This window comes from Lygodium microphyllum, chromosome 17, assembly GCF_053477565.2.
Source record: "Lygodium microphyllum isolate KBCC chromosome 17, Lygodium_microphyllum_v1.1.10, whole genome shotgun sequence".
NCBI classification, from domain to species: domain Eukaryota; kingdom Viridiplantae; phylum Streptophyta; class Polypodiopsida; order Schizaeales; family Lygodiaceae; genus Lygodium; species Lygodium microphyllum.
This window is the reverse complement of record NC_141151.1, coordinates 21,937,731-21,965,011: the sequence shown is the minus strand read 5'-3', so window position 1 is coordinate 21,965,011 and position 27,281 is coordinate 21,937,731. Positions and strand designations below refer to the sequence as shown.

General features: G+C 40.2%; 1 protein-coding gene across 1 annotated transcript in view; it reads left to right on the top strand.

Annotated features, from left to right (window-relative positions):
- The first annotated feature begins 1,856 nt into the window (after window positions 1-1,856).
- LOC148021670 (uncharacterized) overlaps window positions 1,857-27,281 on the top strand; it is a 41,714-nt gene continuing 16,289 nt past the window's right edge. The window contains exon 1 of the mRNA XM_087697155.1: window positions 1,857-2,251. Coding sequence (XP_087553281.1) covers window positions 1,968-2,251 — 284 coding nt within the window. The 5' untranslated portion in view covers window positions 1,857-1,967. The remainder of the gene's footprint in view (window positions 2,252-27,281) is intronic.

Sequence of the window (27,281 nt, the reverse complement as noted above, 5' to 3'; positions counted from 1 at the left end):
GCAACTCTTTCCTATAATACCATAATATTGCCTTTGGGCCTCTCCTATATTAATAGTTTTGGACCTTTATCAAAACACACACACACACTCACTGTCTCTCCCTCTCTCTCAAGTTGTCATTAAATTTCTCTATTTAAAAGTTTTTGTTACCCGAATACAATTAGACTAAAAAGTTGCCTTTAGACTCACACTTTAATCGTAGTAGAAAACTTTTCTATCTTTAAAAAGATATTTACTTTTGCAACAAATATACAATGTAAGAAAATAGCCATAACATAATATGTCAATTTTTAGTTTTCTATGTTTTAAATTTTTTTCTCAAAAGAGAGTGGTCGATTTTTGTTCATAAGGTCCAAACGTTTCAATATAGTTCATTCACAAAGTCAATCTATTATGTCTCACATTAAGAAAACATCATACATAATACATAATACAATTCTCTTAGCTATTGGTTATTTTTTGTCTCTTCTCTCTCGTTACATTCTTTTTCAACTCTTCTCTCTCCTATTCTCTATCATCTCTCTATGTGCACACACACACACACACACACATATACGTACACATACATACATGCATATGCATAGTATATATACATCTATGTGTGCATGTATATGTGTGTGGATCCTATTGAGTCCTAGCGCTTCTCAAATTCAAAATATTTAAGAATATTTTCAAATGCTTATCACAAGTATGTATATATATATATATATATATATATATATATATATATATATGAAATGAGTAAAGATGGTGGTGAAGATAGTAGTGGTGGTGGTGGTGGAAGTGGAAGTGGAGGTGGGTACATCTAAGGAGGGTGGAATAAGTGAACTATGTGGAATAAGAATGGAGGTGTTGTAAAAAAAAAACTCACTCAAAAGGGTCGCTTCTTGATGTTTCCCCACCTAACTAATTTAGTTATGCTTAGATATGTCATGAAAATGTTTAATTTATCTAATTCTGATTGTCTTTATCATTGAAAAATAATCATCTTTTTGGGACACTTTCTTGTGTGCCCTTGTTGGCAAGAATGATTAAAGCTTGCCTTGGATCCACACTATGTAAGGCTTGCCAAAGAATAGGTTAACAAAAAGCAAACTCCATGGGATTTTTGACTTGAAGTATCAAGGCTAAATAGGTTGATTGTTTGTCTTGACTAGAGAGAATCACCTGGGGATTGCTCCACATATTTCAAACCAAACAGGCTTGTGCTAGAGAATAGATCCTATTGGTGGGGCTTTGAGTTCTTACCATAGACAATTGGAATAATTTGACAAGATATGAAGAGGAATCATCGAAATATTGAAGGGCATGAAATAATTTACCCTCCTCTTATACCAACTACCACAACTCCTATTGTCATTTTAACCAATCAAAATACTTCTTTAAGGGTTAGGTGTTTGTAGACTTTTACACATTGGAGAGAACATGACCTGTTACTTACTTGTTAAACGGGTAAACTCCTTGTTGGACGGGGAGTCTCCTCTAATAAGTTTGTAAAGTGATGGACAAGGGTATACTTTTTGTATTTGCAACTCACTTTTTTGCAAAATGTGTATTTTGGTGTGTAAAGGCTTTATGTCTAAGTTTGCTCTCAAAAATTGCATGCCCAAACTTTGGGTGGGGGAGGCATCCACTATTCGATGTGTAAGTAGCCTGAGTCGGGTCTGTGCTAAATTGGGGGCTAAAACTTTAAAAAAGAAAATCAAAAGTCGGGAAAATTAGGATTAGAAAATACTTTAGATTAGATAGATAGGTCATAGGTAACAAACGTCCTTTTTGCTGGCTAATAAAGCCTGCAAATCCTTCTTTTGCAGTCTAATAAATCCATCAAATCTCCTATCTAAATCTAAAGGGGAGAGAGAGAGAGAGACGAAAGACAGAGAACAGATAAAGAAAGAAATAAGACACGGCACACAGAGAGAGAGAGAGAGAGGAAACAGCAGAAGACACCGGAAACAGGGTCGCTGATGGCCGCTTGTTGGCCTCGAGGCGGAGAACAGGCGGCGCAGGCGGCCGTCCCTCTCTCTTCCTTGCCGCCATTGGCCGAGGCGCAGCACACCGGGCGTGCCGATGCAGCAGAAGGCGCTGCCCCGCAGTCCGCCGCTGATTGCTGCTCCAATTGGTACTTCTCGCGCGAGTTCATTGACCATTGCTCCCCCTCTCGGAAGGATGGCATCGACCTCAAGCAAGAGACTTTTCTCAGACGGTCGTATTCGGCCTTCCTGCAGAGACTCGGCAAGGAGCTTCACATGTAAGATTCCTTCTCTTCTCCCTCTCTATGTTGTTCTGTCTCTTCGTTTTAGGGTTTAGAGATCATTGGGCTCGCATCAATGACAGAGGGATACTTTTCCTGGTGGGAATGAACCTTTTTTTTCCCCTAAAATGTTACCGGAGAGACCTGGGGCATTTTCCCACGTTCCTTGATGGATGAGCATTACTTTCGTAATCTTGAAGTAGATAGAATTGGCACTACCCTTTCTGTTTTAGATTTGTTTTTCAAAGAAATTCCTGGCATGCTGCATGTGAATGCATGTTATGTCTGAAAAAGCTTTTTTGGATGGCCATTCAAATGTCTTAAGTGTACCATGATGCTCAAGCTTATAGGCCTGTCAGTTCTTCGTGTTCCTGTGGTTCTTCAGACCAGTATCTGTGGATTGTGCTGATGACTTGCACGGTAAAAATGCAGCAGTAAGCTCTTTTATTGTATATAATGTTGATGTTATATCTTCGTGCTGGTTTCTCGATCTTGATGTCTCATATAGCAGGACGTTATTGTTTCACAGCATGGAAGTAGCATCAAACTCTTTCCAATCTTCTAAATCTGCTTCTAAGTATGTAGAGAGGCCTAATTGGCATCTAACAATGTCAGTGGCCCAAGTTTGAATCAGAAGAAAGTGTTTGTTATTAGTTGCAGGATGAGCACAACTCCTAAAAGGTTTAATTTTACACGTAAACATTTCTTACATGACCATACGGAGAAAAAATTAGGCCTTGAGGAGATTTAGGAAAGCCACCATAGATTCTAATCATTCATTACCTCAGGCCTTGGGCGTTGAAAGAGATATGGCTAATACTGGGGTAATGAGCATAAACGGTTGTTTCTAAGCTTTAAAACAGGTTAATGTTGTTTTTCAGATTCTGGTAGGGTGGTCGTTGTCTTGTGCAAGTTTAAGGAGACTGCTGCAATCATTGAATCTGGGTTGCTGTAAGAACAGCCTGTTCCTCCAGGTGGGCAGCTGCTTTGTGAACATAGCCTGGGTCTCTATTCAGGCTGCTTAGTCCCTCTATTTTGCACTAATGGCAGTTATCTGCTCCTTGAATCCTTTCCATCATTCGTTTGCATTAGGTCCTCTATGTTGATTCCAATGAAAAGAGACACGATGAAAGAATCAGTGGTTTTGGGGTCTTCAGCTGAGGTACCATGCATGAGCTGCAAGCAAAAACCTTGAGGACGAGAGAGAGAGAGAGAGAGAGAGAGAGAGAGAGAGAGAGAGAGGGGGTCTCTACAAGGGGTCAAATCACCTGATGAGATAGAAAATAGATATATCTTAGGGAATTAGCAATGTATTTAGTACCAAAAAAAAAGCATGATTGAAGAAACATCTAATTAGAAACAATGGGGAATTGACAAAAAAAAAAAAAAAAGGGGTTTGACACAACTACCATATATGGCAATGCTGATGATGAGTGTGGAACCAATAAAACAAGCGGCATCCGGATATAGTGCTAGATTGTTTCAAGACTGTTAACCACGATTTTCCTAATTGTGTGGTGTAGCTAGCAATATTTCTACTATACTTGTGTTGGAACTTTAGAGCAGCCATAACTAAAAAGAGACCAAAAGAGAAAAATAAGATTAATGTAGATTAGACCATGCACATGCACTTGCAAGAGTTAAGAAACGTTGTATGATTGAGTTGTGATGTAGAAGATGCTACAAAAGCTTCTAATAGGAGGCCCCAAATGCATGAACCCACTTAAAGTGAGGCACAAGGACCAATACTCTTGGCAACACAAATGTCACATTATATATGTGTATGGAAGGAAATCTGCTGAGGGTAAATTGCATCCTTCGATTAGTTGACCAATTGTTTCCACATAGCGCTGAAATTAGTTGGCTAATTATTTCCACGTAGTGCTTGGCTGGTGGCTAGTCCACTGTATCCAATTATTGAATTGTCTAAGGACTTGAATGCTTCTCTCTTCGATGACCATTACTGCCATTAGGTGATTGGGAAACTATTATGGTTTATTCACTCTTGCTCTAATCTCTCATATCCTTTCTCCAATTCAAGCCAATACTTCAATTCACCTAAGCCATCTCATTAGAATACTTGTATGCGCATTTTGAAATATATTCATGGTACTTACTCTTATGGCTTGCATTTTAATCATGGACTAACCCTAGAGGGACATTTTGATTCTAGTTGGGCTAGTGACATGTTTACCTAGCTCATGGTGGCGCATGTTCTCTTTTGGTTGGGCTGTCATTTCTTAGTCAAGTTGTTAGTGCCGCTGCATCTTCACCTAAGGCTGAATATTGGGCTTTGTACAATGGTACTATAAAGACCATCTACTTCTGGAGTTTGATGGCTAAGTTGCAAGTTCCATGTGAGGCTTCAATTATGCTTTATTGTGATAGCTAGAGTGCCATTGTGCTTGTTGGCAACCCTATCTTTTTTGACAAAACCAAGCATGTAGACATATATTACCACTTCACTCCAAAGCAAGTGAAACAGGGTGCCTTATGCTTTGTGTTTGTGTTGTCATCATAGAATAAAGTCCCATAAGCAAACTCCCCCACTTATGGTTGGTTTTATCTCTATAAATAGTGTGTGTACTAGGTCACTTGCATCCCTTGCATCCTTAGTCTTCTTGGTTTAGTGACTACCATCTTCTTCAACTAGCTGCTGCCCTCCATCTCCACCTCTTTCCACAGTCATCCTACATTTTTCCTTCATCATTTAGTGAATTGCATTCGTTCCCAGCGTGTTGACGCCATTAGTTTGCTGTTGTTGGAGCTGCTCATTTGCTGCCAGCCTGATTTGGAGGAGTTTTCATGCTTTTGTACATGCTTTTTCTGTATCATCTCCTCTAGTAGTTGCCGCCAAGCTTGCCTTGGTGTCGCTAGCTCCTCCAATCCTTGTTGCCATCAACACCAGCCTACATTTTTGCTGTTCCATCTAACATCTGATTGCTGGTCATCATCTGCAGCAAGTGTTTTTTTTTTTTCCGAGCACTTTTCTACATCATCCTTTGCTTTGACTTGTGGTTATTGCCCTCCAGATTTGTTTGCGGTGGGTGATCCACATCGATATCTCCCTCAGCCCACTCCCATGTGAGTCGTTTGTTATTCGATTGCTGTGCTATTGGGCATTGTGTATATTCACTCATTGACATTCAACACTCAGTCATTCATCATATTCTACTCTTTTGCATTTTTTGTGTTTTTTGTGTTTTGCATTTTGCATTTTTGTTGGAGTTTTGGTGTTTTAGTCGTGTTTGTACATTATTCTCAGTGCAAACCCTCGCATATCTCCACGTACTCCCTTTTATCTTGTTAAAGAGTGGTCGAATTGGATATGCATGTGTGGTAGTCACATTGGCAGCTTGCCCTCTTCATTTCTTCTCCTACCCTCTTGACTGACACTCTTGCCACATAACGGTTCTCTATGGGGGATCCTATTGTCCATTTATTACCTCCCCTAAAAAAGAATACAAGATGCATAGCTGTCACAGTCTCCCTCTCTCCAACAGGGCTACTCTGGAAGTTTGCAAGTGATAAATGACGGAAGGGGACAGAGCTAAAGAAGAGAATAGATAGGCCAATAGCCTGAATAAGATCAGCGCCCCCCCCTCCCCACCAAAAAAAAGAAAAGCAGCTCTTAGCATGATATAAGCCCTCTTCTTTTCATAAAAAGCCAAAATCTCCCCCAGGGTGCCTAATAAGGCTAAAACATCCCCTCCTAGTTCACCATAGTTGCATTCATACTATGTACGGACTAGTTCATTCCGTATGGTTGGTACCGTACCATATGGCATGTATCCATACCAATTTGTACCAAAAAATAGGCTATTTTTGGCCTATGAAGATTAGACCACACAATATCTTTTAACTCCTAAGCCTTATGTTTATTATCAGAATTTCAAGTCTCTCTCACTCCCTCTCCCCCGACTTCCAAGAAATGCAATTCCAAGAGCATCCCCCCCCCCCTTTCTCTCTCTCTCACACACACACACACACACACACACACACACACAAACAAAATTTAAAGAGCCTCTTTATCCATCCACCCTACACTTTGCTTTGTTGTATAATGTATTACATATACACTCCCATTTGTCTTCTAGTAGCGCGTTGCGCATGCTGTGCATGAGGTTTTACCTTGTTACTCTCATGTAGTCATCCTATTAACTCAAGTGACATTGCTATTTTAGCTCTAAACATGTGTTCTATTATCTGTAAACCAAAATAACTAAGTATTTGTTTTTTTAAAGGGGTTTTTTTTCGTATTAATATTGTATCGTACCTTGTAAAATCATAAGGGACCAATTAGTACCGTATTTTATCGTACCTTTCGTATGTGACAACCTTGTAGTTCACAAAAACAACTGTTGAAAGTGGAAAATTTTGATCAAACACAGCAAACAAGAGGTTCAGATTGAAACAAGACAACCGAGAATCACTTCAAGAAGTATAAAAATATCGTCGCCGGCTTGAAAGTTGAAAGGGCATTAAATGCACAAAATAGAGTAGTTGTTAGTGAAATCGTAGACTATAATGGCTTGAAATCTAGGCAAACAGCAATAAAATAATGCAGATGATTAAAATGCAGGTGATAGGTGAAACCTGCCTTTCTTCTCGGATAGCGTGGTAAAACCTTATAAAGATCTTAATTACAACAATATATAATTGAGTATAAACTAAAATGCACACATTAACTTAATAGTCTTGGACAATAGACGTCTTGTTACCTCCGAAGCTAGTGCCCCTTTTAGTATTTCTTTAACTTCAATTGATAATGGATCAATTACAAGCCGAGATTCTCCCATCTCCTTGGCTAAACCAAAAGCCCCTTCTTGTACAAACAATCAACAAGTAATTTGGGCCAATTGCCTCTCGATTTTTACCTAAGACTTACTTAAATGGAACCACTAACTGGCCAAATGCTACCCCAATTCATAATGGATGGCTTGGCATTTGAAATCCTTGTCAATACAACAAATTGTAGGTGCTGATTTCAGTGTATGATGCCTTATCCTATTGGCATGGGTCTCGAGGTGGCTGTTAAACCCCATTTTTTGCAAAAATTAAGGGTTTATAGTAGAAATCCTCTTACTGTCCACCAAATCTGGCTAAGATCTACTGCGAATGGTTGAGAAATGCTGAGATCATTTAACAATTGATTGGAGAAGGTGAGAGAGAGCTAAGATGAGAGAGAAATCTGATTTCCTTTGTGAGAAAACCCTAAAATTTGCATGCTACCTGCTCTAGCTTGCATTTAATGGAGTTACCTATTGTTAGGCACCTCCAAAATGGTGTCACCTGATTAGAAATGCTGTTGCCAAGCCTTTGAAGGCGTCTCCCTGTTGTCTCTTGCATGTTGAGGCCCCCAAATGGCTGTCTTCTACAACAAATTGCTGTTCTCTGATCAGAAAATGGGCCACAGCTTCCCCCCACCTCCACAAAAAAAAAGGTGGTTGTAAACTAATTGAATGGTTTAGACCCAGTCCGCAAAAACGTTTTCTTAGTTTACATGGGCATTTTTGCTAAGTATCAACCTTTTAAACCCATTTTTCAGCATTATGTAGTCATTTAATTAATTTTTAAAATTAAATAATCTTGAAAATTAATTTCAGCCCTTTTGACCTTGCCCACAATTGAATGTGCCCATCCATAATTAGGCCATTTGCAACTTGAAGTGGTCCCCAACCTTGGTTGATTCTTAGACTGGCATTAATTAATGAATTAATACTAGTTTTTAGTGTCACAAATGACACTTAATGGCCAAATAATTGTTCGAGGGACAAAACTGATACCAATTGACCACCAAAACCTAGTTGGCATAGCTTATGATAACTTTTGCTTTGACACCCATTGCATCCTCAGAGTCCTTGGCTTGTTACCATGAAATAATTGCCATGTGCATCACATGTGCCAAACAACCTTGCACATTTGATTAATATCTTAATCAAATGTTCTTGGCAAGATTAGAGCATCTCAAAATTTCACGTCCTCGTGACAGACCTCCCCCTTGAAATCCCTGCAATCGTCCTCGATTGCAATGCATTATGCCAAAAAAGCATACTGCATTGGAATTTCCATAAGACATCCTAGTCACAACATTGGGTCACTGTTGTCTAACCATGCCACATGTCCCTAACTTTCCTGAAAATTTCCAACTAGCATAAACATGATATAAATCTGAAAATCAGTCTAGAACTGTTGCTAGAAAACCCATTGGATGCACATCCATAACTCTTGCTTCTCAAGTGTTCCGACTTCACAACCATAGTAAAGCATATTTGCAGCATAAAACCATGGCTGAAACTATCAATGGCATTTACTAACATGTTGCTGTCCATGGAACTAGCTGTAAACCATGAAAATTGAGCATAACTTGATCATAAACTGATCATTTGCTGATCTGAGAACTGACCACAAACTGCTGCAAATGTGACTCCAAACTGATTGCAAAAACTGATCAGCAATCTATGCAAAAACTGATGCAAAATTGATCCCAAAAGTGACCACAAACGGTTCTCAAACTGATGAAAAACTGATCAGAATTTGATCCCAAAACTAAGGCAAAAACTCATACCCAACTAATTGTGACTGATTCCAAATTGATGCAAAAGTTTAGTCTTAGAGCTGCAGGAACAACCATGCTCATTTGCATACATCTCACAATGACTAGTACAGTGAGTAGTGATTTCATCGTAAACATACTATTAGCACATTACCTTGGATGCATGTTGAATACATACGAGAGTTGTCCACAATTGGAGTGAAAGTGCTACCATCCCTCCTGAGCATTAGGCAATGCTTCAGATCCCCTTCTCTATTAAACTTGATTGAGCTTGAATTGAAGTTGGCTCTAATTGAAAGGCATTCGGGTAAAATTACAACCACCAAGGATGGTCTGCTAAGTCATTCTCTTCCATCCATTTTGCATCCATTGGTGAACACTTTTGAAACTTCAGCAAATATCCCTTGGAAACTTTACCCCTGATCTTTCTTTCCTTATGTGCCAAAATTTGCTTGGGTACCAAGATCTCATCCAACTCCTCAATCTCAGGTTGAATGTCAGCAGATATCCTCAAGCACATCACCACGAAAAGGCCTCAACAAACTGATTTGAAAGGCATTGCATATCTGTGAATGTGGAGGTAATTTCAATCGATACGTCACATTGCTAATCTTCTCCAACACTTGGAAGGGCCCATAGTATCTCATGCTTAACTTCGGATACAACTTTTCTCTTCCTTTAATCTTTTTCAGATTTTCCTTTTCAAAGTGCTATAATATATACTCGCCCTCTGTAAATTGCAAAGCACATCTATAGCGATCGACTACTTTCTTTTGCTTTTTGTGTGATCTTTGAAGTACATACTTTATCTTTGCATATGCTACATCGAAGTTTTTGACATAACGATCAGCCTCAAAGATCTTATTCTTAGTCTATAAGATAGGTGGTACCTTTTTGCCACCCTTAACCACCTCAAATGGAGCTTTGCCAATGGAACTATCCATTGCATTGTTATATGCAAACTCAATCATGGTAAATATTGCTCCCATTGTGTCTTGTGGTTTGAAACATAGCACCTCAAAAGATTCAACATTGTGGAATTGGCTTTCTCAAACCGACCATTTGTCTGTGTTGAGCTAAAATATGCATTACTTGCTGATTAGCCTCTTAAATAGCCCCAAAACACACTAAAAATGCTCTTTTAGAGTAAAACCCTAAAACGGGGAGCGGTTTGAGAGAGTTCAGTGGAAACCCTAAAACGGGGAGCGGTTCGAGAAAGTTTAGTGGAAACCCTAATTTTTGGGGCGCCCTTCCATATCTATAAATAGACAGGCTGCCCCCATTCAACGATCATTCTTGTTTGCAGGTCACACCAGCCCACACACCCTTTGCTGCTGTTGGCTCCCAGTTTCCAGCCTGCAGCTCACCTCCATCTGCTGTCCAACCATCATCGACTGCAGCCACATCATCTTCAGCCTGTCCATTGCTGTAGGCGACAGCTCTCAGCTGCTGGCGACTGCTCCAAACTATCCCAGATTGTTGTTCAGCCTGCTGTCCATCATCTCCAGGGTCAGCTAGCCTGCATTTTCAGCATTGCAAGCCTTGACACTCTCAGACACTGTTTCAACCTGCTGTCTACAACAGACTGTGCACAGTTTCCAGCCCTTGATCGGTGGTACACTGCTGCGTTTACCAGTTTCCAGCCTCCAGACTGTTGCGTTTTGGTGACCAGCCTGCTGCCATTCACTATTCAGCACTCCTACACTCTGACTGGTGGTCACAGACTTGGGATCCGTCTTCAGTGGACGTCACACTCCGACATTGCTCTGCCCTTGAGCACACTGTACACTCTTACATTCATTTACAGCTTTCATTCACTTCAGAGTTGTGTTCTCTCTCTCCCTTCTTCTGTTTGTGTTTGAGTTTTGAGTTTTGAGTTTTGCGTTTAGGGTTTGAGTTTTGCCCTCTGTGTCTGTGTCTGTGTTTGTGTCTTTGTGTTTCTGTCGTGGTCGTCCACTCTGTGTGTCCTTAGTGCAAACCCTAGCAGTCTTCTTAACAGTCTGCAGATGGAAGGATGATGAGAATTGCAGTGTGGTACCCATATTCTTAAACAATCCCTTCCAAAATAAAATGGTTATACGAGGGTCTCAATCATTGATGATTGGCCTTGGCATACCATGATACTTAAAGATGTGTTGTAAAAACAATTGTTCTGTTTGATCAACTTTTATTTTCTTCCTCATCGGAATGAAATGGGCTTGCTTGCTAAACTTGCAAATGATAGTCAATATCCCATCATTCCCTGTAGGTGCCGTAAGAGCCTGAAAAATATAATCCATTGTAATGCTCTTCCAAGGCCTATCTGGAATAGGCAAGGGCTGCAAGAAGCCCGACATCTTTTGTCTATCATGCTTTATCTTTTGACATACGATGTATGTCTTGACAAATTGCTCTACATCATGCCTCAAAGCTAGCCAATAAAAGAAATGCTCCATTGCCTTGACTATGGCATCAATATCTCTATGTCTTGCATATAGAGGAGCATGACTTTCAATGATAACTCTACGCCTCATCTGCTTTGTGACAGTCTTTTATGCATCATTAGAAATCCATCTCTAAGCACAAAGTGCTCATGCCTCTTGACATTGCAAAGTTGATCATAAACATCAACAAAGTCTGAATTAGTATCATATTGCTCTTTCATGGCGTCCAATTCAATGTAATAAACCATGTTGATGGCTGAAATTCATGGCTTACATAACAATGCACTAGCCACCACATTCTTTTTACCATCAATATGTACCATCTGAAATTGAAACATAGAGAGAAAATTCTTCCATCTCATATTCTTCTCTAACAACTTTGTCCATGTCAAAAAGTATCTCAAAGTCTGATGATCTATCTGCATTGTAAAATCAGCCCCTAGCAAATAATGTTTATGTAACCGGCCTGTTCACTGGGAAGGGCGGTAGTGTACAACCAAAATATATAAATGCTTTCACCCAATTTAATAGTTGCCCACTTTACCTGAACTTAAAGACACAAAATCAAGAAGAAAAACAGGAAGCTAGAATGCTCCTTTTGCCACACAGACACCCTGTTGGCCCCTTAGTTAGGCGCCCCTTGCGGTATTTCTTTATTTTTAAAAAGGAGAAAGTACAATGGGCTGTCTTTCACCTATTCTGGGTGAAATTTGGAAGCATAACAGTACAATTACTGACCAAAACAAGCAGACCAGGAGGGGAAACTCTGCCCAAGTATGAAACTTCTGGTTGGAGTGCAACAGTGACCATTTCAGCTTGCTGTATTTACTGGTTCAGACCTGTTCTGAGACTTGTTTTCAACTCATACTGTTCCTTGTACTGTTCAGCCCACAGTTACTACTGGTTCAGACCTGTTCTGAAACCTGTTTTCAGTTCATACTGATCCCTACACTGTCCTGCATCAACTGTGCCAAGTGCCCCTTGATTCTGACATCAATTGGGCTCTGAAATACCCTTTGAACAGTCTAGAATCAGTTCTGGATTAGTGCTGTTTCAGACAGTTGCTTGGTGAGGTTACCACCCTCACCTGTCCTTGCTGGGAACTGCAAATATCTGCTCCTGTTCCTGGAGAAAGGAGGCTCTTGCCTCATGCAAAGACAGCATATTCCCACACAACTGTACCTGAATTAGAAGAAATGCCCTTGATTTTGCAGCATAACCATATTGTTAGGGAGAGAGAAAGAGAGAGAGTAGGAAGCAAGCCCAAGCCTCTGTGCATCGTAGACAAGGTAGACCAGCTCTCAAGAGCTCTCCATTTGCAGCAATCCATCTCCCTTTCACAAAAATTGAGCCCCCAATGCATTGAAACTCGTTTTTGTGCTGCCCTCTCTCTCTCTTTTTTAGGAATTTATGTCCAAATTGTGACACATGGCATACATGTAACAATTTTCCTGTTTAAACCTTTCGGTCTAAAATTCTCCATCCTTGGTTCAAAATTTGACCTCGGCACAGACCAGAGGATTGATCCTCTTGCAAAAACAAAGATAATGACGTGAACAGATTCTGGGGTCCAAAAATAGTAACTCCCTAAATTTTAGGAGTTGCTTCCATTGCATCCCCACTAGTCTTCTGACTATCTTTGCAGACTATGGCTACATCCAAATCTGTAATGTAGCTCAACTGAAAGTGAATTTCCACTGATGACCCCACATGGACTAATCTCTTGAAGATTTGTCCATCTTCACTTTGAACTATACTCTTCCAGGCTAGTTCTTCAACACACTTGTCCATATACACTTTCATAAGTCTCTTCCAGGCTTGTCAATCTACAGTGCCATCAGTCTCTTCCAGACTTGTACTGGACCTTAACTGTCCAGTCTTGACTCACTAGACATTCCTGTCTGTTTCACATACTGGCCATGCAACTCAGGCGTTTAGATTTCAAGAGGGATCCTTCCAAAAAGAAAAACCAAATAAAATATGCAATAAAGAAATCAACAAAAAGGTAATAGTTGTCACAGTCTTGTGACAGTTTCCACGTAGATAGTGCATGAATTACAGCCAAGAGCTCTTTCTGATAGACCTGCAAATTGTTCTTTGCACTGTGGAGAATTCAGCTTTCATAAGCTATAGTATAGCCATCTTGCATAAGAATAGACCGAATGCTTTTTCCACATGCATCACATTGAATGATGAATGACTTCCTTAGATCGAACAATACGAGCATAGGATCTAAAGTCATATTTTCCTTTAATTTTTCAAATATTGAATTTCCACTATTGTCTATTTGAATGGCACATTTTTCTTTTGTAAAGCATGCAACGGAGATGCAATTTCAGCAAATCCTTGTACATACTTATTGTAGTAAGAACATAAACTGAAGAAGCTGTGGATCTCATGCACATTTCTCAAAGGTGGCCATGATTGTATTGCGTCAACCTTTTCAAGGTCCATGCGAATACCATCAATTGATACAATATGTCCCAAAAAGTGGATTTCATGTAAAAAGAATTCACTTTTTTTGGCATTGATAACCAGCCTATGCTTATGCTATTCATCGAACACAATATCCAATTGTCTTCTATACTTTGTCCCATTCTTTGAATAGACTATCATGTCATCAAAGAAAGTGTCCACAAATCCTCTATGTCACTTGAAAATGCATTTGATTAAAAGTGACAGGATCATTTGTAAGCCTAAAAGGCATGACAAGAAACTCATATAACCCAAAAGATGTCTTGAAAGTTGTCTTAGGCACATTCTTCAGTCTAATGCGTATCTAATGATACCCTCTTTTCAAATCTATACGGCTGAATATGGTTGCCTCGTGCAATCTATCCATAATATCATCGATTCGGGGGATTGGAAACCGATTTTTAATCGTGATCTTGTTAAGAGTATGATAATCAATGCACATATGCCATGAACCATCTGTTTTCTATACCAAAAGCACTAGAGAACAAAAAGGAGATGAGCTGGGCTGAATCAACCCTTTTTCTAACAGATCATTTGACTCAGAATCTCTTCCTGTTGGGTTTCATTGACTCTGTGGGGTGGCTTACTGGGTGGGCTACTTCTAGGGCTTAGATCTATGCCATCATCCATGATCTTTAGGCCGTTTAGGCGGTAGCTGCCTTGGAAGTGATTGAGAGAACTATTGGCATATATTTTTAGAAATGACATGCAATCCTTCTCGAACTTGGAGATGCTCTCCCAACATTCTTAGTGTCATCTTTATCCTTAGTAAAAACCAAGCACGCTGAAAGATAGTTTTTCATTGCTTTAGAAATCGCAATTGTATCTAGTTTTGCATTGCTTTAGAAATGGGAATTGTAGATACAATAGGGACATAGTTCCCTTTTAACTTTGCACATCAAGCGTGAGTGTCTTTTCCTTATGTTGAATAGTGATCTCTTTTGCACGAGAATCAATCATTACATGCATACGATGATACCATGGCATTTAGCCTTTACATGCCATTCGAACTTCCCCCATGGATCCCATCACATCCTCTCTGATTCCTAGATGGGCTGCCATGTCTACATAGATGAAGTTGGCTCGTGCACTATTATCAAAGAAAATCAATGCACGGTGATCTCTAATTTTGCCCCATGCTTTGCACAATTTAGTAGCATCATCATTGGTTTGATCACTATTGCCCAATACCCCTTCCTGAGCAATTGTGGGTTGCCTAAAGGAATCATGGATTTTTGCATTAAATCCACCATCTCTAGCATGTCTTAGCTCATACAGACTGCCACTATAGTAGATGCTTTGTTGCATGGAAAGGATTCGGGTTTCCTAGAGAGTGAGAAGAAGTTGAATAAAAAGTTGTGTAGTGCTAAGAAAGGGGAAAGATTTGAAAATCAGCCAAAAGAGAGGCCAATACAACAAAGAAAAGGCTGGAAAACATTGGCACAATATAGGGAATTAATGGCTGCAAATAATTTTTTTTATTTGTGAACAGGAGGGTCATATTGCAAGGGACTATCCCAATAGGGAGTAAGCTGGAAAATAGTAAGCTGGAAAATCAGAAATCAGGGAGATCCTAAGAGAAAGAAGCCCAAAACATCGGTACTTGTCAACCAATTCGATGCAAACATGTGCTTGAATTGTATCCATGTTGACGATGCTCTACCTTGCATCAAAAGAGTGGACCACCATTGCAATGTATTCCCCTTTAAGAAAGTGTTTACCTTTCGAATCTTTAGGACTGAGTGAAGTTTTCTCTAAATAAGCTTCATCAAACCGCTAAATGAAAATCAAAGCTTTTAGTCTATCTTGTGCACCATCGAAGGATTCAAGCTTCAGTGTTTATCTATCCTCATCATAGTCTTTTGGTACCTCTTTGGATGTCAAGTTGTTATACACTGGAATTGTTTGGTTGCTGGAAAATGCGTGCATTTATTGAATTTACATCAAAACCAACACTAAACAAAGCATTTGCATGACTATCACTCATTCCTTGAGCCTCATAAACATTCAGGGGTGCAGATGCATTACCGAACATGCTACTTCGTGCCCTAGGCATCAAGCCAATGCTACCGTCATCTCACTGTATGAAGATATATTGCTGTAATTTCTCAACTGAGAGTAAAAAGGAGCACTAGCACAAAGCATTGGCTTGCAATTAGGTGCCTTGGGCCCACAAAGTCAAGGGATTGAGTGGTATCTTGGTGATGGAACAATGAAACCAACCTTCCTTTTTAGATAGGGTAGTAAAACCTGATCAAGCACTTAATTACAACAATAAATAATTGAGCATAAACTAAAATGCACACATTACCTTAACAATCTTGGACAATAGAACGCCCTGTTGGCCCCAAAGTTGGTGCCCCTTTAGGTATTTCTTTAACTTCAATTGCCAATGGATCAAATACAAGCCGAGATTCTCCCATCTCCTTGACTAATCCAAAAGCCCCTTTTTGTACAAACAATTAGCAAGTAATTTGGGCCAATTGCCCCTTGATTTTTACCTAGGACTTACTTAAATGGAACCAACAACTAGCCAATTGCTGGCCCAATTCACAATGGATGGCTTGGCATTGGAAAACCTCATCAATACAAGAAATTGCAAGTGTTGATTTCAATGTACGATGCCTTATCTTGTTGGCATGGGTCTCGAGATGGCTGCTAAACTCTAATTTTGGCAAAAATTTAGGGTTTACAGCAAAAATCCTCCTGCTGTCCACCAAATCTGGCTAAGATCTGCTGAGAATGGTTGAGAAATGTTGAGATCTTTTGAGAATTGATTGGAGAAGGTGAGAAAAAGACGAAACGAGAGAGGAATCTAATTTTCTTGGCGAGAAAACCCTAAAATTTGCATGCTGCCTGCTCTAATATGCATTTAAAAGAGTCACATATTGTGAGACACCTCCAAAATGGTGTCACTTGATCAGCAATGTTGTTGCTAGCTCTTGGAAGGTGTCTCCCTATTGTCCCTTGCATGCTGAGGCCCCCACATGGCTGTCTTTTACAACAAACGCAAAAGTGTTTTCTCAGTTTGTATGGGCATTTTTGCTAAGTATCAACCTTTTAAACCCATTTTTCAGCATTATCCAACCATTTAATTAATTTTCAGAATTAAATAATCTTGAAAATTAATCTCAAGCCCTTTGACCTTGCCCAAAATTAAATGTGTCTATCCATAACTAAATTGGCTAGGCCATTTGCAACTTGGAGTGGTCCCCAACCTCGGTTGATCCTTACACTGGCATAATTAATTAATTAATATCAATCCCTAGTGTCACTAGTGACACTTATTGGCCAAACACTTATTGACCATCAAAACTGAGTTGGCATAACTTATCATAACTTTTGTCTTTGATACGCACTGCATTCTCAGGGTCCTAAGCTTGTTACCATGAAATAACTGCCAAGTGCATCACATGTGCTAAATGACCTTGCACATTTGATTAATATCTTAATCAAATGTTGTCAGCAAGATTAGAGCATCTCAGAGTTTCACATCTATGTGATAAATCATAATAGAAGGTAGAAAACAGACTGGTTTGGTCTAGAATTAGGTTGTTGGGCAGCAGTAGTTGGAAAAAGACTAATCAGCACTCAAAAAGTATGAGGGCAGATTGTCTGTAGTAGAAAACAGCATCGAGAGCCCAAACATAGATGCTCGATACCATGATAGGAGTGAGTGCGATGGAATTGTGAGAAGCTGTTGTAATTGACCGCACAACACAAGAAAGAAGAAAGACTACAAAAGAAAAGAAGAAAATTGCAAAGAACTCAGAAGAATGCTCGGGAAATGGAATCCATATACCAAGACATGAGATAGTCAAATACAATAGTGAGTCACCAATGTCAAGAAAAGTGGAGGGATGGTATGCACTCATACCATATGAGAGAGACTGTAGGGTGTGCGGGAAGAAATATAGTGTATGGCAAAACATTGAGAGAAGCAAGAATCATGCTGATACAATGGAGCAAAAGCTCGAAGGTGACTGCACTATAGGGGCTGGTTAGGTGGTAGTATTTATAGGGAACATGCACTATGAAGAGAGTGAAACGCAATCCTCCGGGTAGTAGGGTATTGAAGGAAAATGCTGAATGATGGACAGTTGGAGAGGGAGGGGAACACAGCCTTTAGATGTTGAAGTGAGGAGAAGATGATGACCAGCAACCACGAATTCTAGGGTGAGAGGATCAATAGGGCAGCTTGCCTTAGGGCATAACGCAGTAGTAGAGGGCCTCCCAACTACAAAATACAACATGTAGAGGTAGTAGATTGCATGTTGGAGTTGTGATGGATGCTGAAATTGGGCTGAACAGCAAAACATAGATGGAAACAGCCTAGAAATAGTTGCGTGGCAGCAAGGAGCAATTGCCAGCAGGAGATGATGGTCGCTAGCCAACTGGGGAAGTGTAGACAATTGGGCGATTTGGTTTGCCTAAAAATGTGGCGTGAAGGAGTGTAAACAAGGCACTTGGCAGCAGGATGGAAGAACCACGAATTGTAATGTCCTCCTTATCGAGGGTGTGAACAGCAGTGGGGAGGAGGAGGAGAGGAGGAGGAGAATGATTGATGAGTGAATGAGAGTGTGTGAAATGAGAGGAGTTAGTGCCCTATTTATAGGCAAAGGTAGTCTCTAGCAAGGCCCTAGAATGTGGGTGCCCAGCTCTTTTTGGGGTTGTAAGTGTGAAGCTGGAATGAATTAACGAAAAAAAATGCAGTTAATGAATAGGTTTTCTCTACACCCCTCTTAGGCCCAAAAAGGAGGAGAGAGAGAGAGAGAGAGAGAGAGAGAGAGAGAGAGAGAGAGAGAGAGAGAGAGAGAGACCACATTTACGAAAAAAAAAAAGAGAGAGAGTCCACCATGGAATCTCATATCTCCACTTGTAAGGTAATGTGTAGTGAAGAACTATAGACATGATGAGTTGATAGTACTTGTAACTCAACCTCAGGAGAGAAGTTACAAGCTTTGTGATTCCATGTTAGAAGGAATACGAAGGCCTAGCCACCAAGTCATGGCTGAGACACCCAAGGCGTGGAACTAGGAAGATACTTGCTGGAGATAAATTATTGTTTAGAATCCACACAAAATCAATCATTGCATAGATCTTGTGTATGAATTGGAGTCAATGGGTGAGATGGTATGGAGATGTCAAACCACCCCAAGAAGGTAAAGCGTGTGAGAAGAACCACAGGATGAGTAGAGACCCCCTTCGAAGTGGGAGGAATGGGATCTCCCTTTGAAGGAGAAGAAAGATGAACCCCTTGTGAAGCTCCCTTTGGAGAGATCGGGAATCAAGAAACTCATAGATCATGGACTTCGAAGTGTTGGATGACAAGAGAAATGCTACCAACGGTGCCAAAGAAGGTACTTGGGACCCCGATGGAACATAAGCTTGCAACTCCCAAAGATGGCCTCTCAAACTTGGAAGAAGAGGGAGAGTAGGGAGGGTTATTACATAGAATCTCCTCGATGGCTACATTGGAGATGGTGTCCGCGGAGCAATACAAGGGAGGTGAGGAAATAGATAGGCCTTGTGGAGCCATCGGTGCGCAACCTCCTCTTGTTGAGCTAAAAATTCATTACACACTAATTAGCTCTTTAAAATAGCCCCAAAATAATAAATTACCAAAAGTTTCATCAAATGGGGAGTAGTTGTAAAGAGATTTTGTGGCCCACATGCAAAACCCTAATTTGAGAGGATCTTTCCGTGCCTATAAATAGATAGGGTGCCCACCATTCAGCTTCATCATTGTCTTGCAAGGTTCGGCCATCACCCATTTATCACTAGTCATCAAGCCCCTAGTGGCCGCTACTATGTGGTCTACTCTATCTCCTAGCCTTTCATTGTCGCTGATGATCAATTGCCATCATCTTCATTAGGTTGTTTTTGTGTTTTCAATAGTGTTCTTTATCAGCCTTTGCTCGGATTGCTGGTTATTGCACTCGAGATCCATCTCTGGTGGACTATACACATCGACATCTCCCTCAGCCCGCTCCCATGAGAGCCCATGGGTGTTGGACAGCTCTCCCCTTGAGCATCTTGATTCTCTCTTTCATTCACAACATTCATTCATTCAGTTCAGGGTTCTCTCTCTTCTTTGTCTGTGTTTGTGTTTTTTGTGCTTTGAGTTTTGTGTTTTGTGCTTTGTGTTTAGGGTTTGAGTTTTGCATGTCATTGTTTGAGTCTTTGTGTTTGAGTCACAGTCGTGCTTTCTATGTTCCTCAGTGCAAACCCTAGCATATCTTCACATGGTATCAGAGCTGGTGCTCTTGTATAGAGTATTATGCGGATATTGTGGAGGCTTGGTTTTGTGCGAGATAACGAACGAAGCGTACTTGAGTCATAATCTCTCAAACACCTTCTTGAGATCCCATGGTGTCTTATTAGGCTTCTCCATTATTGGAGGCCTTGAGGAGGTATTATGGACTCGGCGAGGAAGACCTTCACTTTTTTTTTTCTACTCATGTTCCATGTTTTAGTCTCATGATGGAGGAGGAGTTTGAAGAGTACTTGTGCATCACGTATAGTTGTGCTTGCACGCCTTCTACCAGTGTTGCTACTATATCCGGATCGGTTGGTGAGACTAATCACCTCTCCAATCATGGAGGACATACAACAATTGGGATGAGTGGTGATCTATCTTCTTCATCTCAGCCAGGCCCAGTGTTAGGTTTGTACAACCCCTTCGAGTCGTATGGATCAAAATCCTCTCTTGTTTCTCCTTTTGGTCTGTAAGATTCGAATGATTTTTTGTATGTAGATCTCAATAGAAGGAGCTCTCAAAGCAGACATCCTTCATCAGGTATATCTACATCTTTTGTTTCATTTGAGCATGTAAACCAATCTTCTCAAATCCCTCCCATCCCACCATCTTCTGATCCACATCTTGATCCCCTCTTTTCTTCATTCCAAAACCTCGAATTGCACTTCACTTTTGCATCCAACACACTAGGAGTTGGATTCTCCAGCACCTTCTATCTCCATATATTCTACCTACTCTCACCTCACTACTGCTTTGCACCAAGATACGTTGTTAGGGGGAATGCCATCCTTTGACACGGTGCCTTCCACATTCCCACAAGTGAGCACTTCCTTTTACGCTAGGATAGTTGTGATGGGCATCTCCTTGACTACCTCTTGTTATGAGTTTGAGTTTTGTGTTTAGGATTTGCATTTATTGTGTTATTGTCTGAGTCATTGTGTTTTGATCGTCCTTGTATATTCTGTGTTTTCTTGGTGCAAACCGTAGCATATCTTCACAAGGTTGGCCATAAAATAATGGCTAAACCTCATGAATCAGGCACCATTAAAAAATGCACAAATAAAAATAGTGTGCCCGGCCCGCTAAACCACATAAGACACTCATTGATGATGATTGACTAATCTACTAATACTTGGGTCCAATGCCTCACTCTCTCTTCGTCGGGGGTGGGATCTTTGGGAGTAATATTCTCTACCCCCTTGGACCTTTTTGAGCATGGGAAGGGGTGTTGAGCCACTAAAATCAAAGGCATGCATTAATACAAAATCATCATGCATTGATGCTTAATTTTACTCCATTAAAATAACCCTGAAAAGATATGTAAATGAAAAAGAATTATTTTTATTCAAGAGGACGAATGCCGGAAAATCCCTTATAAAAGGACATTTTGTGGGCATCCACTCTGCATTTCCTCATTATTCATGATATACACCATCATAGTCAATACAGTCAAAGGTCATCGTCCTCTCCTTTGTTGTCCATACCCCTTGGAGGTTTTGCTGCCCAGTTGGAGGTGGAACTCTGCTGCTTGAGAGGTGCAACCCTGCTGTCCGGCCTGCTGGATGCCTTGGCGGACATTGCCAGCCTGTGGAGGTCATTGTCAGGTTTCCGCTTGCACTCTTGATTGACAGCGTGCTGCCGGAGGTGTTACTGCCTAGCTGGAGGTGGCACCCTGCTGCTTAAGGTGCAGCCCTGCTGCCCAGCCTGCCTCTGAGCTGCTGGATGCCTGGAGGACATTTCCAACTCGTGGAGGTCATTGTCAGCTGCTGCCCAGCTTGTTACCTGCTGTTGGCTAGCCCATCCACTGCATGATTGGGCTGCATTTTTCAGCCTGCTCACCTTTGTTTCTGCATGTACTGCAGGCCGTACTACTTGTATGTGGCAAGAAATTTCTCTAAATACTCAACTTAAAGATAGTAATGAAGGATGCTCGAATCAGTCAGCTCAAACTGACAGTGCAACTGCCGTTACAGCTAGAAGGCCGTCTTCATTTCCACTTACACACAAGATGATTATCACAGCTTAATTAGAGTCAGCCTCTGAACATAAGAACCAAATTGGATAAAAGGCTAATGAATATGTTACCAAGAATTTGGAGCTTGCTTCGATCCATATAGGGCCTTTTTGAGTAGACAATCTTTGCGTGCAGTCTTTGACAGCAAGTCTTGCTTTATGCTTATGTACTGTACCATTGGAATTGTATTTTGTTTTCTATTTGGAAGCTTGTCAACAAGCAACCAAGTGTTATTTCTATGGATTGAGGCAATGTTTGCCCCCATAACTTTTCTTCAATGAAGAATCTTGATGGCCTCCTTGATTTGATGGTTGATCATGTGATATAATCATGCATTCTGCAAACATTACTGTAAACATTTTCCCAATATGGTATTGTGACATTAAAGTGATATTTAATGTGACATTAAGGTCACAAACATTGAATGTGACATTAAGGTAAATCAAGGGGAACATGCACGAGGATGACCGTCCGGGCTCTTGGGCACCCGAACGAGGTTAAGGGGAGCCTAGAACTGAAGAGAGTCCAAGAATAGTAGGACTCACCAAGGTTTGACGACTGGCAATCGGATCACGATGGTGTGGCCAGCAATATACTAGGCAAGGCTAGGAGGTGAAAGGAAGGACTTGTGCTTAACCATGCTGACTGTTTTCTTCTGGCTTCATAGTCTTCTTTTGTATCATTGGTATCAGAGCTGACGGGTTTAGTCGTGTGGATCTGTGAAGTTCTTCATCGAAAAGGCAAAGTCGACGGGTTTCAGTCAACGGGTCTTGCCTCATCGACCCGTGAAGCCACTGGTCTAAAGCGCCTGGTGACACATCACATAAAATTTGACGCGACGATTATCTACGTCACGTATTTTATGGCGGGGAGGGTATCTTTTACATGGAACGCCGTATGCTGGATCGTGCGCCGCCGAATCCTGGCTCACGCTTGTCTTTAAACGCACCAACGGACCACACGTTTTTTTTTCCCCTTTTCGCAGGCTGGTCCTTCTGTTTCGTGAAACTGAAGCTATTTTCTGATGCATGTGTGATCAGTCGACTGCACGTTCTGGAATTTTTCTCACCAGCCTCAACTGCACTTGCATCACAAGTACAAGCTCAACAAAGAACAAGTTCAGGAAAGGTGCATTGATGGCCTGGGTGATTATTAAGAAGGGGGTTGAATACTAGTCGTTTCTGCAAAGAAGTCCTATTTCCTGCGTGATCGACTTTGTTCGGATGATAAAATTTGTTCCTTACTCTTTGGGTTTATTTACGAACCAGCAACAATTTCCTGCCATTAAAACCAGGGAAGTACTTTACTTTGTATGCAAATTTCTTATCTTTGCTTTCCAATTCCAGTGTATTAATGGCAGAAAAAGAGAAAGAGAGAGTAACGGAAGGTTCTAGTTTTGGGGACCACCCTATAGTAGATCCCCATGAACCAGAGATGCAAGTAGAACAGTGGGAAGAATTTTTTGCTACACGAGAACAATTTGATGATCTTACTGCTCGTGTACAGGCTCAGGGGATTCAAATGGAATTTTTAACCCAAACACTCACTGAAATAAAATCTCAATTAACTTTATTGTTAGGAAGAGATAAAAATAAGATAGAAACCTCGGATGTCCCATCTTCATCGAAAGATTTAGATGTGACTATGCGAGATCCTAAGGAACCCCACCATAAGTTGAGGGATAATCCAGTTTTAAAGGATATGAAACCCCCTCAGTTTCACGGGGAGGAAAAAGATAGAAATAAAGATATAATCTTTAATTTCCTCCAAAAATGGGAAGATTTACGTAAACTTAAAAATACCCCACCACATCTCCAAGCATTGGAGGCTAGTTTAACTTTGGGGCCCAAAGCATATAAGTGGCGGCGAACTTTAAAGGAGGCAAATAAAATACTTGAAACTTGGGCTCAATTTGAATCCGTCTTTTTGAATATTCCTTCCTGAAAATGAAATGGAAAGAAATTGGGAAGATTGGGATTATGTCAGACAAAAGGGAAGACCCCTGCTGACATAGCTGGATGAATATCGTGAGATAATCCTCAAATTGGAAGGAATAGATGAATTTCAAAAAACAAGAGGATTCATTAGGGGACTAGGTAAAGTTTGTAAAAAGGAAGTAAAAAGGAGTTCATCTAAGACGCTGGAAGAGGCAATTAAATTTGCATTAATTAATGAAGATAGTATGCGTCCAGGTACACTCACTAGTCTCACTGATATGGAGCCCAAGTCTAAGGAATTGGAAACCTCAAAATTTGTGGGCAAATTTAAAAGGAAAATGCAATTTTTAAAGGGTAAAAAATAACCTTTTGAAAAGAAACCATATGTGAGGCCAAAGTTAAGTCCTGATGACTTTGATAAGGCCAAAAAAGAAAAGTTGTGTTTCAATTGCCTATCCCCTAATCATGCTGCTTGGAATTGCCCTCAAAAGAAAAAGGGGGAAGACAAAGGAAAGGATAAGGACAAGGGCAAGGGAAAAGAAAAACAAATCCATGTAGTGCAGACCTTAGAATTAAAGAGGCATGAAAAGTACAAATCTTTAGAGGTCTTGCACATGGATGTACAACACAAGTGTTGTATGTCAACTTCTATGTGGTAGCCTACTTTTGGGCCACATGATTTACTTAGAGTACACGGATTAATAGTTGGAAAGAGAGTTAGAGTCATGATTGATGACTCTGCTACACATAATTTTATAAATTATGCACTTGTTAAAAAATTGAAACTTCCCCAACAAAAGAGTGGGCATCAATATGTTGTTCGTATGATGCAAGGCCAAGACAATAAAATATGGGATACAATGGTATCCAATTTGGAAATTGAGATTCAAGGATATAAAGATAAACTTGATTTCCAAATTATGAATATGGAAAGAGCGGATATTGCTCTAGGGAGGGAGTGGCTATGGGGATTGGAACCATCCTTAAAACGTAGTTACCATCATAATACACTGGAATTTGAAAGGGATAGTGAGACTTTTGTCATTCAAGGTGAGCACGAAGTATCTGATAATCCTTTGCTGTGTTCTACTGAAGTTCAGAAGCTGATAAAGAAGGAAGTTTGTGAGGTATATATGTTATGGTCTCTTCCTGTACAAAACACTTTTACTTTCTGTAATATAAAGCAGCAATTTTCTTATGTTTGTGAGTTGAATGTTAATAATGAATTAAGTAGTTTGTTAGATGATTTTAAAGATGTGTTTCCTTCTGATTTACCAAGTGGCCTTCCACCAGATAGGGGTGATATAAATCACCCAATTGACATAAATAAGAATACACACCCTATTTCTAAATCACCGTATAGGTTAAGTGAAACACATCATCAATTAAGGATTACCTTGATAAAGGGTTTATACAACCCAGTAATTCACCTTGGGCTTCACCAATTTTATTGGTAAAGAAAAAAGATGGTTCTATGCGACTTTGTGTTGACTATAGAGCACTTAATAAAATAACGGTGAAGAATAAATTTCCTATGCCCAGAATGGAAGATCTTTTTGATCAATTGCAAGGGGCAAAATTCTTCACAAAGATAGATTTAAGATCAGGTTATCACCAAGTAAGAATTAAGGCACAAGATGTTCCCAAGACAACATTTCGTACTAGATACGGACATTATGATTTTTTGGTGATGCCTTTTGGCCTCACTAATGCACCAGCTACCTTTATGAAGCTGATGAATAGTGTTTTACGGCCCTATCTAGGACATTTTGTAGTAGTCTTCTTGGATGATATCTTGATCTTTAGTAAATCAAGAGAAGAACATTTGGAACACTTACAATTAGTATTCTAACTGTTAAGAACACATTTCCTTTATGCGAAGAAAACTAAATGTGAATTCTTTGCACAAGAGGTCAAATATTTGGGGCATATTATCTCGAAAGAGGGAATCAACATGGATCCAGAAAAAGTAAGGGCAATTATTGAATGGCCATCTCCAAAGAACCTGGAAGAGCTGCAGATCTTCCTAGGTTTATCTGGATTTTATCGTAGATTCATTCGAGATTATGCCAAAATAGCTGTTCCAATGACTGACCAACTTAAAGGGAAAGGAAAAAGTTTTAATTGGGGAACATACCAAAATGAAAGTTTTCAAAAACTTAAGGTAGCTATTGCTACAGCTCCAGTACTATTAATTGTGGATCCCAATAAACCGTTTGTGGTTGAAGCTGATGCCAGTGATAAGGGGATAGGCGCGGTCTTATTACAAGAAGGTCAACCAGTTGCTTTTGAAAGCAAGAAATTGGACCGTGCAAAACATAATTATTCTGTTTATGAGAGGGAGCTATATGCAATAGTACATGCAATGAAGAAATGGAGACACTATCTGTACGGTGCCAAACTTTTGATTTTATCGGATCATGAAAGCATTAAGTGGCTTAATGATCAACCGGATTTACACGGGCGTAAAGCCAGATGGGCCGAACTTCTCCAAGAGTTCGACTATGAGATAAGATATAGAAAAGAAAGTATAATATAGTAGTTGATGCACTCAGCAGAATGCCCATCATTAATGAATTGAGTTTTACTCAGTTCACTTCCAACTTGCTTGAATCTTTAAAAGGGAAATGCCAAGTTGATCCGGCATATTCCAACATATGGGAAGCAATAAAAAATGGGGATCCAAATGAAAGTGCTTCTACTGAGGAAGGAATATCTGAGGATGTTCAACAAGGAAATGGAGCATCAGGGGTTGCTCAAACTGGATTCAAGTGGAAGAATTTTACCATTGATAATGGTTATTTACTCTACAAGGGTAGGGTATGTGTCCCAAAAGATACAGAAATAAGGCACCAGATACTCTTTGAGTGTCATGATATCCCTAGCGCGGAAATTTAGGAGTTAATAAGACTTATAGTCTTATTAAAAGACAGTTCTATTGGCCTGGAATGAATAAGGACGTCCTTGACTATGTGGTCAAATGTAATAAATGCCAGGTTAATAAAGCTGAAAGATTGAAAATGGAAGGACTTATCCATCTACTAGAGATTCCTTCGCGAAAATGGGAAAGTATCTCCATGGACTTTATTGTTGCTTTACCCAGAACACAGAGGGGGCACGACTTTGTGTGGGTGATTGTGGATAGGTTAACCAAAATGGCTAGGTTTATTCCAACTTCAACTGATGTTAAAACACCAGAATTGGCTAGATTGTTTGTAGAGAACCTATACAGATTGTATGGCCTTCCGGCAAATATAGTTTCTGATCGGGATAGAAAATTTGATAGCCAATTTTGGCGTGCGGTATTTAGGAAATTGGATACTAAACTTAGCATGAGTACGGCGGATCACCCGCAAATTGATG